General features: G+C 18.3%; 4 protein-coding genes across 4 annotated transcripts in view; 2 read left to right on the plus strand and 2 right to left on the minus strand.

Annotated features, from left to right (window-relative positions):
• Positions 1-82: 82 nt before the first annotated feature.
• Positions 83-1,648, minus strand: PF3D7_1002000 (Plasmodium exported protein (hyp2), unknown function; the record flags this gene model as incomplete). Its single annotated transcript, XM_001347273.1, has 2 exons — positions 83-1,207; positions 1,364-1,648. The coding sequence occupies 2 exons, from the start codon at positions 1,646-1,648 to the stop codon at positions 83-85; spliced, it is 1,410 nt and encodes a 469-aa protein (XP_001347309.1).
• Positions 1,649-3,617: 1,969 nt separating this feature from the next.
• On the minus strand, positions 3,618-5,627 carry PF3D7_1002100 (EMP1-trafficking protein; the record flags this gene model as incomplete). The annotated part of the gene is made up of 2 exons (XM_001347274.1): positions 3,618-5,396; positions 5,511-5,627. 2 exons carry the CDS (start codon positions 5,625-5,627, stop codon positions 3,618-3,620), a joined length of 1,896 nt encoding a protein of 631 aa, XP_001347310.1.
• Positions 5,628-9,893: 4,266 nt separating this feature from the next.
• PF3D7_1002200 (tryptophan-rich antigen 3) lies at positions 9,894-12,980 on the plus strand (the record flags this gene model as incomplete). Its single annotated transcript, XM_001347275.1, has 2 exons — positions 9,894-10,082; positions 10,230-12,980. The coding sequence occupies 2 exons, from the start codon at positions 9,894-9,896 to the stop codon at positions 12,978-12,980; spliced, it is 2,940 nt and encodes a 979-aa protein (XP_001347311.1).
• A 1,226-nt stretch (positions 12,981-14,206) lies between these two features.
• The window catches only part of PF3D7_1002300 (conserved Plasmodium protein, unknown function), a gene marked incomplete at both ends in the record, with an annotated part of 1,293 nt that continues 1,034 nt past the window's right edge, over positions 14,207-14,465 (plus strand). The window contains one exon of the mRNA XM_001347276.2: positions 14,207-14,465. This exon is cut by the window's right edge and continues 1,034 nt beyond it. Coding sequence (XP_001347312.2) covers positions 14,207-14,465 — 259 coding nt within the window.

Consider the following 14,465-nt stretch of genomic DNA (forward strand, 5'->3'; position numbering starts at 1 on the left):
TATTCAAACATACATAGACATATATACAGATATATTATATTAATGTATACATTATTAAATTTTATTTATTCATAACAAAATTTTAATCTATATTTAAGAATCGACATATTCTTTTTACTTCCAAATATGTATGTACTGTTAAAATAAATATTACAATTAATAAAATTAAAGATGATCTATTTTCTCCTAGTGCAACGTAAAAAATAGAAAATAATCCTACAATAACACCTGGGGGAATTTCTTTTGCCTTTTCAAGTATAAGAAAAAGATAATTTTTCCTTTTTATTCCTTTTTCAACAGGTTCTTCTTCTAATTTATTTTTATATATAGATTCTTTTTTAATTAACTTTCTGTTTTCATCAATTAGATCTTCAACTTCTATATTATCTTCTTTTAATTTATTTTTATATATAGATTCTTTTTTAATTAACTCTCTGTTTTCATCAATTAGTTTTTCAACTTCTATATTATCTTCTTTTAATTTATTTTTATATATAGATTCTTTTTTAATTAACTCTCTGTTTTCATCAATTAGTTTTTCAACTTCTATATTATCTTCTTTTAATGTATTATTCACTTCTATATTATCTTCTTCTAATGTATTATTTACTTCTATATTATCTTCTTTTAATGTTTTATTTACTTCTATATTATCATCTTTTAATATTTTATTCAATTCTATATTATCATAAGATGTGTTACTGTCTTTATTCTTATGAGACCTTTTGGTCTTTCTCTTTTTCCTTATATTATTACTAGTTGGTGTTTTTTCTTCTTCACTGGAAATTACACTTTCCAAATCCTTTTTTTCATCCACGTTTATATTAGTTATTTCATTTTTTTTTTCTTTTGAATCATTATTGTCTGCTTTTATTTCTTCAATTGTAATTAAATTTTTCTCATCTTGTGGTTCTTCAAATTTCACACTTTTCACGTTTGTCACATTTGATTTACTAATACTATGAATATTATCTTCTCGTCTAGAATAGGTATATTCTTGACTATTTGAACTTTGAAAAAACGATTTCATAGAAACTTTTAATTCATTTTTTTGTGCATCATTATAACCAATTTGTTCTAAAAAATTATCTTTAAATAAATCATACATGACATCAAATCCGAAAATTGGTTCTGCTAATAATCTTTTGTATCTTAGACCACCACAATTCTCTTTATCCTTTTGAAATATATCCTCATTATATGTATTCTAAAAAAATAAAATATAAACATATATATATATATATATATATATATATATATATATATGTGTAAAATTCTGTACAACTGATGAACATATATAAATATTATATATAATTTTATACTTTTTTTTTTTTTTTTTTTTTTTTTTTTTTCTTCTTCTTACATCATTTGATTTATTCACTAATGACAATAAGAGACAAATTACTAAAACTTTCATAATTGGAAAAATATTAATATATTTTTTCTTATTTCCCTTTTTATTATTTTTATGCATATTATCTAAATTAATACAACCGTGTTGTATAACTTCATCATATTTATTACATATAAAATTAAATGTATTTCCATATCTTAAATTAGTCATTTTTTTTTTTTTTTTTATTATGACATTTATAGGTGTAGATTCAATTACTATATTATTATAAAAAAAATATATACATATAAACATAAATATAATAAGAACAAACAAAATAGTACAATATATATATATATATATATATATATATATAAAGACCACAAATAAAATATATATATTCTTTTATAACATATAGATTTATTATATTTAAATAATTATGAATACTTATTATTTTTTTTTTTTTTTTTGGTAAAATATTTAAATATATATAAATATAATTATAAGATAACAAATAACAAATTATTAAAATTATTTTTTTTATAAAACAATTTTTATACTACCAAAAAAAAGAATATCAATTATGGATATTGTAACATATATAATTCAAATAAAATATATAAATAAATATATATATATATAATTTATATAATAATAATCATATTTAAAAAAAATCATAATATCTTTTTCCTTTATAAAGTACTTAAAATATTTAGATAATGATATATATATATAATATACATGTTCCAAATAAAATATATATCAAATATTCTATATATTAAAAAAAAAAAAAAAAAAAAAAATGAGTAGTAACCAAAATTTATTTTTATATATAGAATGTACACTTGGTTCTTTTAATATTATAATTTATATATATATATATATATATATATATTCTTCTATAAAAAAATGATAAGAATACACAATATTATTACATAAAACATACTTAAATTATCAATTTTTAATTATATATTTACCAAACAATTTATTTATTTTATGTATTTTTTTTTTTTTTTTTTTGTTGTTGTTGTTTTATTTTTTTCATATTCTCTAGAATAATATAGACTAAAAAGAATAATATAATATAGAACAATACATGCAAATGGCTTAAATTTTATTGAAAATTATATATAAATAAATAGTATACTTATTTGATTTTCTATATATAATATCTTTTTGCCTACATTTTTTTTTTCTTTTCTTTTCGAAACTATTAATATAAATATATAATTATTAAAGGGAAAAATAAGGAAAAAAAAAAAGAAAAAATTAAATAAATAAATTCCCCAAAATATTATAAATAAAATTATATACATATAAATTTTTTAATTTCTCAATACTTTTATATAACATTCCAGATTTGATCTATACTAATTTTGGTAAATTGATATCAACGTATAAAAAATAATAAATTATTTAATAATTAATATAATAATAATTTTTTATTTCTAAAAATTATGATATTTTTTTAAGAAAGAAAGTTCTTATATATACATATATATATATAATATTAAGAGTTAAACGGGAAAAAAACTTCTAATTTATTTCCCAATAGAAAGAGAAAATAATAGAAAATTATAATGAAATTTCTTTTTATAGATTATGAAGAAATTGTTTTTATATTAGATGGAATAAAAATATTTTAAAATAAATAAAAGTATACTTTATATATTACACATAATTAAATCTATATTATAATATATTATTATTATATTTTTTTCATTATGTTTTATTTTATGATTATTGAATTAATATTTAATAAAAATTATTTTTAGACATATATTAAAAATATATATATATATATATATATATATAAATTATTTAATAAAAAAAGAAAAAACAAAACACATACACAAAAACATAATATATTCATATTAATAAAAAAAGAATAAGGATAAAACATATAATAAATGTTATATTTATGCGAAAAATATATACTTAATTATCAATAAAAGCAAATAATTATATTTAAAAAAAAGAAAATAAAAAAAGAATCAATATTAAAACAATATGTATTCATAATAGATTTTTATGTTCCAAAATAATATCATTATTATTTCTTTTATATATATATATATATATATATATATATATATATATGAAGATAAAAAATATATTAGAAAAAGTCATATATCACATAAGAATAAATTCAAAAAATAACATGTTAATATATACAAATACTATAATTTTAAACAAATCGATATATTTGTTAATAATAAAAAAGTATGAATTAAAACATAAAAATTTCTATGAATAAAAAAAAAAAAAAAAAAAAAAAAAAAAATTATTTTAATTTCTTTTGAGATCTACCATATAAACGTTTACATTCTAAAAATACATTTACCATTCCAATGAATATTGCAGCCTTCTGAAAATGTTTAGGATAAAATTGTCCAACAAACACCAAGAAAAATAAACTCAATGTTTGAAAATTCAACGCAAATCCTTTTAGTAATTCTAAATTTTGTGCAAGTAGAGAACCTATATCGAGTTTTCCAATATTTTCTAGACTAAATGATTTATTTGATCCACGTTTTACATCTGATTTTGTTTCGCTTTTTAAAAGAGGGGAATCAAGGTTCAATGTATATTTAGAAGGTTTTTTAGTTGCAACATTACTTTCCTCTTGCTTTTCGTTAGAAGATGTTTCACCTTCACTTGAACCTTTTAACAAAGGAGAATCAAGATTCATTGTATATTTAGATGGCTTTTTAGTTGGTTCATTACTTTCATTTGATTCTTTGTTAGATGATGTTTCACCTTCACTTGAACCTTTTAACAAAGGAGAATCAAGATTCATTGTATATTTTGATGGCTTTTTAGTTGGTTCATTATTTTCATTTGATTCTTTGTTAGATGATGTCTCACCTCCACTTGAACCTTTTAACAAAGGAGAATCAAGATTCATTGTATATTTAGATGGCTTTTTAGTTGGTTCATTACTTTCATTTGATTCTTTGTTAGATGATGTTTCACCTTCACTTGAACCTTTTAACAAAGGAGAATCAAGATTCATTGTATATTTTGATGGCTTTTTAGTTGGTTCATTATTTTCATTTGATTCTTTGTTAGATGATGTCTCACCTCCACTTGAACCTTTTAACAAAGGAGAATCAAGATTCATTGTATATTTAGATGGCTTTTTAGTTGGTTCATTACTTTCATTTGATTCTTTATTAGATGATGTTTTACCCCCACTTGAACCTTTTAACAAAGGAGAATCAAGATTCATTGTATATTTTGATGGCTTTTTGGTTGCTCCATTACTATCATTTGATTCTTTGGTAGATGATGTCTCACTTCCACTTGAACCTTTTAACAAAGGAGAATCAAGATTCATTGTATATTTAGAAGGTTTTTTAGTTGGTTCTACACTTTTCTCTTGTGCTTTTTTGGATGAAGTTTCACCTTCACTTGAACCTTTTAACAGAGGAGAATCAAGATTCATTGTATATTTAGAAGGTTTTTTTGTTCCAGTTTCATTTTGATCAGTTTTCTTTTCAGTTTCATTTTCATTATTCTTTTCCCCTTGATGTGATGAAGTTTCACTATGGTTATTTCCATCTAATTGTGATGGTTTACTTTTATTTTCTTCTTTCTTAATATCACCTGTATCATTTTTTTCTTCGGTTAGGTTATTTGCAAATAAATTGGATCTTTCCTTCATCCTTTCTACTCCTGAAGTGGATGCTTCAGGTTGTTCATCAACTTGAGATGTTGATACATTATTTTCTGTTGTATTATTATCCGCACTAGTTCCTTGCTCATTTGTAATATCAGTTTTCATAATTTTATTAATACTATTAACATCATTACCAAATTCGTTAAAGAAATTATCATTGGTTTGTATTTCATTAGACAATGCATTCATATCTATATTATCATAATATATTTTCATAGCATTTTTTATTTCATCCTTATCTTGATCACTACAACCCATTTGATCTAGAAAACTTTCCTTAAACACATCAAAAATTGTATCAAATTCTACAGCAGGTTCGCTTAATAATCTCTTACATCTCACTTGTTTACTTCCGTCATTGTTATAACCATTATAAGTATACTATAAATAGAAAAAAAAAAAAAAAATTAAAAATGTATAGTTAAATATAAATATATATATATATATATATATATATATATATATATATATATATTAAATATTTTATAAACTTACATTATTATATGTAATTGTTACTATCCATAATAATATAGTATATATAGAATATTTTAATAAAACAAAGATATTACTATTTCCCCCATTCGTATTCTTCTTGTTTATTATGTTTTCCATTATTGAACTTTTATAAAACCTGTATTATTATCTCTTATTTTTTATAATGTATAATAATAATACAATATTCCTTCTGTAAAAATATATTCTTTTAACGTAATTTTATTTAAAAGAATAACATTATAAAAAAATTCATAACAATAAAAAAAATTATAATATTCTAAAAATGTCAAACTATAATAATAAATATATAAATGTATTTTATAATAACATATATATTATATAATATATATATATATATATATCAAGAATAAATCTACCAAAAAAAAAAAAAAAAAATATTTCATGTATTTTTTATATATAATCTATATATATTATATATATATATATATATATATATATATATTATTATTATTATTCAATTATTTTATTTATATACATAATATATTTTTTATTTCCTTATTTTTATATTTCTTTTTTATTTAATTTTATTTTTTATTTTTTTTTTTTTCTTAATATATTTAATATTTTTACATGTATTCTTTTTCTTATTATATTATTTATATATATAATATATTATATACATATTATATATATCATAAATATAAAATAATTCAACCTAATATATATATATAAAATCTAATAAAAATTTATGTATATATTCTATATTCAAATAGAAAAAAAAAAGAATACTTTCAATTTTTTTTTTGTTTTTTCATTTAGTTATGGATAAGAAAACATTTCTTATTAAAAAAATATGTATTACTATAAAATTTTCAGATTATTTAATAATTATAATGAAAATTATATAATTTAGGTTATTAAAATTTTTAGAAAAAAACTAGGCATAATTTTTTTTTTTTTTTTTTTTTTTATACTTTTTATTTTTGTACGTGTTATTTTTGGTTTTTAATTAAATAACTTTATTATTAATATTTATAAATATATTAATAAATATCTGTTTAAATTTTTTTCCCATGACAGATGATTGATTTATAATATAAAAATACATATCTCAGTATGCTTAAAAGAATAGTAAGAATAATAATATATTATTTATTATATAATATTATATATTTTAAAATATTATTATATATGTATTATTTTAAATACTTAATATTTTTACATTATTTTTTTTATATTTGCATGGTTTATTTATAATTTATATTATATGCATTATAAAAATAAATTATAGAAAACCTGCATTTTTATTTTTTAAAAAATTAATATATAAGCATAATTTTTATTTATAAGAAAAATAAAATTATTAAATCTATAAATAATTATGTTTATATAAAATATATTATATAAAAACATTGGTGGTAAAATTATAAATAATAATCAATTCTTATTATTAATTCTTTTTAATTATTATTTTTTAGAAATATTATAAAAAAAAAAAAAAAAAAAAAAAAAAAGAATATTATATAAAAGAATGTTTTATATATAAATATTCTATATATTATTTTTTTAAATTAAAAATATTTAATAATATTTTTAAAAATATTGCGAATTTACTACCCTAAAATTTGTTAAGAAAAAAATCTATTTATAATAATATGTATATATAATATATATAGATTCAAAACATAAAAAAGAAAAAAGAAGTAAAAGGGAAAAAAGGAGGGTTACAACCAAATATTTTTTAGAACCTATAAAAGAATGTATTCCATATGTTTATATATATATATATATATATATATATACATATAATATATTTTTTTTCATAATTTCTTTCTTTTTTTTTTTTTTTTTTTACAAATGATAATTAGAAACATTGAAAGCATGCAATATTACTTTATACTATAAAATTAAATATACTATTATATCTCAATATATTGGTTGCATATTTATTATTATATAAAAATAAAAAATTAAAATATATAAATATTTATATTCTTTTTTGTTCCTATTATATAAAAATTGTAAAATGATAAATCCATATATTAATATTTTCAAAATAAGGGGAAAAAAAAAAAAAAAAATGCTATAGTTTTATATTTAAATGGATTTACCCTGTAATAATATTTGACAACACAAATATTAAATACATATATATTTTTTTTCTTAACCTATTAATTATTTTAATTTTTTTGTAGTTTCCTTTTCTTTCTATAAATATAATATATTATCATTAATAAAAAATATTTTTATTTGTTTTATTATATAATTTTTTTTTTTTTTTTCTTTAATAAATAGATGAAAAGTATATTATAAAAAATTATAAACCTTATTCATCTTATAATATCTCTTTTCTTAAATAAATAAATACATTATTCTACCATATATTATTTTCAAAAGAACTTATTTTAAATGGTAGTAATCAACGTAATTTTTATTATAGGGTATTCCTAAAATTTAAATGCCTTTGGTAGTTTGCATTATAATATATATACATATATGTATGATCAATATTTTATTTTCTTCTTTCATCTAATAATAAAAATGAGAATGCTTTTAAATACACTTTTTTTTGCACATGTAACTTCATCCAAAAAAAAAAAAAAAAAATTTATATTTTTACATTAAGATTATATAGAACATCAATTCAACATGTGACAAATAATTTGAGTTTTCCTAATACGAATAGAAATAAATTAACGTAAATAAAAAAAAAAAAGTTTGTGGTTATAGATATAGTACATGTAAGTGTTCTACATAAATATATATATATATATATATATATATATATATATATTTATATTAAAAGTCAATGAAAACATTAAAATGATTTTAAAATTTTTAAATATATAAGTGAAAATAACTAATCAACAATCAAACATTTCAATAAATCAAAAATAAACTTGTGTACCCCAATGAAAAATAAATTTAAAATAAAATAAACTTGTGTACCCCAATGAAAAATAAATTTAAAATAAAATAAACTTGTGTACCCCAATGAAAAATAAATTTAAAATAAAATAAAATTGGTGTACTTTTGATAAAATAAAAAGTATTTTTTTTTTTTTTTGGGGGGGGTTTTATTTCTAATTTTTGGTACATATATTTTATAAAAAAATTTATATAATTTCTTTTTTCTTCTTCTTTCTTTTTTTCTATTTTTTATTTTTTATTTTTTTTGTATTCATTTTGATTAGTAATTTTTAATATTTATATTTTTCTGTATTTAAAATAAAAAAAAAAATATATATATATATATATAAAGAAAATGAAAATAATAAATTTCATCAAATAAAGGTTATTAAGAATTCATAAAAAAGAAAAAATTTTATTATAATAAAAATAAATATATAATTTATTTTTATCTATAAAATTGACATAGGTTATAATTAATGAACTCAATTTATTATATATATATAAATATATATATATATATATATATGGTATTATATACTCAAAAAAAAATAGGGATATATATATATAATATATTCCCACAGATTAATCATATATATATATATATATATATATATGTTTATAGTTTATTCTCCCTAGTTATTTAATAATTATTACTATTGTTATAAACTAAAAAAAAAAAATTAAACCATATATATATATATATATATAATTCAAGATAAAATGCATATAATACTAAATATAAATACATATATTCCTAGAATTTAATTCATATAATAGAATTAACGATATTTGTATGAATTGGAAAAAATGGAAAATATATGTCCAAAGATTATGTAACACTTTAATATTAGGAAAAAAATTCTATTATTATCAATTTTAAATATTTTAAAATTGTTTAAAAGAATGATTAATTTTTTTTTTATATTTTATATTTTTTTTTTTTTTTTTTTTGTGTTATATATAATGAGAAATATATTTGGAACAACATATTTTAAAGCATATATTTTCAATGATACCTGCATATTTTATGTTTGATTAAATAATATTTATTTTTATATATATCATTATTTGTTATATATATTATTTTTATTATATATATCATTATTTGTTATATATATTATTTATTTTTATATATATTATTATTTGTTATATATATTATTTTTATTATATATTTCATTATTTGTTATATATATTATTTTTATTATATATATCATTTTTATTATATGTGTATCATTTTTTATTATATATACCATTTTTTGTTATATATATATGATTTTTATTATATGTACTATTTTTAATATATATATATATATATATATATATTTATTTATTTATTTATTTATATATATAATTTTTCTTATTAATATTTGTTTGTTTTAATCTCATTTATTTGTATAAACACTCTATTAATTGATTCAGTGAATGACATATTCATGAATCCTATAGGTGAAACAAAAAAATAAAAATTTACACATATGAAGAGAAATATTGTTTAAAATTCATTAAGGTATGCAAATTAATCCAATGGAAAAATCATCCTTTGTGCAAACCAGAATTTTCCCACCAAAACCTACAATTTTTAGTCTAGAAAAAAATGATGATTTCTTAAATACACATAATGAAGGCTTTTTAATTTTATCCTATTGTTTTGCCATATCCCTCTTTATGTATATTGTGCTTAAAAATCTGTATTATTTGGTAAGTTACATATAAATGTAACATTATATATACATGATTTATATGATCATCTTAACTCGGCAGTGTTTAAAATATTTTATATAATATATGTACATATTTTATTTTATTTTATTTTTACATTGTTGTCATTCTTTTTCTTTTTTGCAGTACATTTTTAAGAGGACACGAATAAAAATCATCGAATCATTAAATAATGATAACAATGTAGAAAATGAGATAGAAGAAATGAAAAGGGTAAAAAATTTAATTATGGAACAAGTAATACATGAATTAATGAGAAAAAGTATTATTTCAAAAAGAAGGACAAGAAAAGATATAGAAACTGATTTATCACAAAATGTGAGAAATGAAGATATGAACTTAAAAGAAAATGAAATAGAAATGACTCAAGTAGAAACCTTAAAACATTTAATACATAATAATTTATTAACGGAATTTCATGACACAAAAGAAAAAAATTTGGAATCTTTTATAAAATTCTTACAACAACTTATGACATTAGAAAAGAATGAAAAAGAATTTTCTAACAATATATTAGTAAAAGATCTAATGGATTATATAATAAATATAGGGAAAAAAGAAATACAAAAATCAAATACACAATTGTCTCAAAATTCTTCACAAAATTATATACCTTCAAATGAAAATGACATATATATATTTCAAATTCAGGTTATAAAAGAATTATTAAAAAATAATATTATTATTACACATTCAAATGATGGAAAACAATTAGACGATGAAATAATAACAAAAATATTAGAAGAAAGTTTAATGTCACAAGCAAATGTAGTCGAATATTTTTATATAGAAATGATAAAAAATATATTAGGTAATGATTATAATGAACTAAATAATATAAGTTATACTCATGATGATTTGTATTTACAAAAATATGAAAAAGAATTAATCAAAAAGAAATTATCACAATATGCATATAAAAATATGAATACAAAACAAAATAATAAATATGTACAAGATAAAACAGTCAATAAACATATACATAAAAATCAAATTGAACAAAATGAAAATACTACAAATTTAATAGAAAAAGAAAACACATTTGAAAAAACTAATAAATTCGACAATAATGGAATGATACAAAATAATATACCCATACAAAATGAAACCAATGATGAATCTATGAAAAATATAATACAACATAAGGAACTCTTAAAGAATCATGATAAAGAAAATAAAAATGAAGAAATAGAAAACATGAATCAACATAAAAAAGAAGAATGCAATTATAATGATAAAAAAAATGTAACGGAACATTCAAAAAAATCACGTAAAAATTTTAAAAGAAAATGTATGAAAAAAAGGGATATAAGACATTTGTATCAAATTGACAAATTGCAAGATAAAATTTTAAAAAATTTAATGGGACAAGATTCTATTGAATCAGACTCGAAAAACAACGATATACAACAATTAGAAGAACAAAAAAGTGATATACAAAATGAAAAATTAAATACATCAAACGAACAAGAGGAAACAAGAAATACAAACAATGAACATAAAGAAAATGAAGTAAACATGGACCAAAATAATATGAAGTTAAATATATATAATTTAAATAATCAAGACATACAAAATCATTATGATAAAAATGTTAAGGAAAAATTAGAAGAAGAAAATATTTTATCGGATAATATTATAAAACCAGAAGGAAGTATGGCGTCCGAAGGTAGCTATTCATCCTATGAATCTATATACCCGTATGGAAGTATGGCTGCAGAAGGTAGCTATTCATCATATGATTCTATATATCCCGAGGGAAGTATGGATACAGAAGGTAGCTATTCATCATATGAATCTATATATCCAGATGGAAGTATGGCTGCAGAAGGTAGCTATACATCATATGATTCTATAAATCCAGAGGAAAGTGTGACTCCTGAAGGGAACAATTCAACATCTGAAACTATAAAAGAAGAAGATAATATGACATCACAAAATAATTATTCATCAAATGGAAGTTATAATAGTGAAGAAGATAAAGACAATATGGATAAAATTAAAATGTATGATGAAATAATACAAAATGGATTAATAGATAGAATAAATAAACCCAGAACTTTTGAGAAAAAAATTGAAAAATGTAGACGTTATAGTATCTTAACAAATAGAGAAAATAGAACATATTTATCAAATTGGAATAATGAAAAAATCGATATAAAGGAATATGAAAATAAATCAGAAGAAGAATTAGAACAATGGAAAAATAAACAATGGGAAGATTGGAAAGTTTATTTGGAAAAACAATGGAGCGTGTGGTTAGAAATAAGTGAAAATGATAAAATCGAATGGTTGGAAGACAAAGAAAGAGAATTCAGAAGTTACATAAAATATATTTATAATATCTGGTTTAAATGGTTAAAAAAAAGGAAAGGTGAACTTACTGGTGAACAAAAACCATGGATGACATGGAATGAACAAGAATGGGAAACATTTTTTGAAACAAGATATAAAAAGCAATTTTTAGATGAATGGTATGATATGTTAAAATATATGGATAAAATTTTAAATATAAGAAAGTATACATTATGGAATAAATGGAAAGGGAAAAAACTCACACAATGGTTAATGCAAGATTGGAAACTTATAGAAGATGATGAATGGGAAAAATATGAAGAAGATAAAAGTTGGTCAAAACGTTTTGATATGAAAAAAAAAAATGAATGGAAAAAATGGAGAAACAGAATTTTTAAAGAATATATCGAATGGAAAGAATGGATATATTATAAAGGTCAAAGTGCTAATGTTTCAGATGTGAGCTATTGGGAAGAATGGAAAGAAAAGAAAACAAACGAATTAAAGGAATGGCTTGACGCATTGACAAAACAATGGATGCTTCAAGGAAAATGGAAGGAATTAATTAGAAACCAAGAATAATCAAAAATATAAAAAATATAAACAATTTATTATCATATTTTATAAAATATAACATTTTAGTATTTTAAATAAGTACAATAAGTATATTATATATATTCAGATTAACCAAAAATAAAATAATTAATAATAATTTAATTTTAAAGGATATCAACCATATATTTTATTATATATATATAATTAATGTTATTCCATACACTTGTTTATAATTAAAAAGTTAGGAAATCTACGGGATCTTATATTTTAATAATCTAATAAAGAATTAATTAAAAGTGTCTCATATAATTTTTAACTTTATAAAATATGCTAATACCTTTTTTTGTTTAACTTTTATTATTTCTTATATATATATATGTATGTATGTATTTTTTTTTTTTTTGTCATTTTCTTTTATTTCAATTTCATTTACAGCATTTGCTCTTTATTTTGATTTTATATTAAATTTGTGATTTCTATTTTTCTTTCATTTTTTCTCGGATTTTTTATTTTATTGCATTTTACTTTTAACTTCTTTTAAATAACTCATGTTGAATAATATATTTATAAATGAATATGTGATATATTCAACTGTAATTTTCGTTCCTTTAAAAATAAAATTGAAAGCATTTATTCATTTCCTTGCCGATTTATAATAACTATATTCCTCCACAAGTTGTGTGAAACGCAATAATAATTATTTAATAGTGTGTTATATGTTTATATATATTTATTTTTAAATATTTAATTAAAAAAAATTATTAGGTTTTACTACTATCTATATTGTACAAAAGGTGCCTACAAAATTTTAAAATCTTACTCCTTTTTATGTATATATGAATTCTACCACGTTGTAATAAAATTTAAAATAAAATATAATGAAAGGAGAAGAGAAAAAATAAAATAAATAAAAAAATGAAAATATAAAAATATAACAAAAAAAAATGGATATTATTTTACATCTTTCTCTTTTTCTCTCTCATTTTCTTTTTTTTTTCTATTCATAAAATATAATGTTTGGCTGTTTATTTTTAAAATGACATTTTTTACTCCTTTTTTTTTTTTTTTTTTTACAAAGAAATCAAATTTAAGATTTATGCAAATTAACATATATTATCATTTCGTCCTCACTGCTATTTAATATAAATATATAATTTATATTAATATGTATACATGTAAATATATACATATATATATATATATATATATATATATTCTTATTATATTTTTTTTTTTTTCGATACATCAAAAATATGTCTTCAGTACTCAGGACGATATTAATCGCTTCCTTCTTTTACTATTTTTCAATTTATAAAATTTCCCCCTGGGCAATAATAAAAAATGTAGATTTTCAAATTACTTATGATGAACTATCAAGAAATTTATACATTCATAGTTCAGGTAAAGGAAAGTGCACCAGTCATAATTATTACATAAATGATAAGTGTAAAATTATTAACACTTCTAAAAAGACAAATGAAAATAATAAAGCACAATGTCTATATAACCAAA

Source organism: Plasmodium falciparum (assembly GCF_000002765.6).
Source record: "Plasmodium falciparum 3D7 genome assembly, chromosome: 10".
Taxonomy (NCBI): domain Eukaryota; phylum Apicomplexa; class Aconoidasida; order Haemosporida; family Plasmodiidae; genus Plasmodium; species Plasmodium falciparum.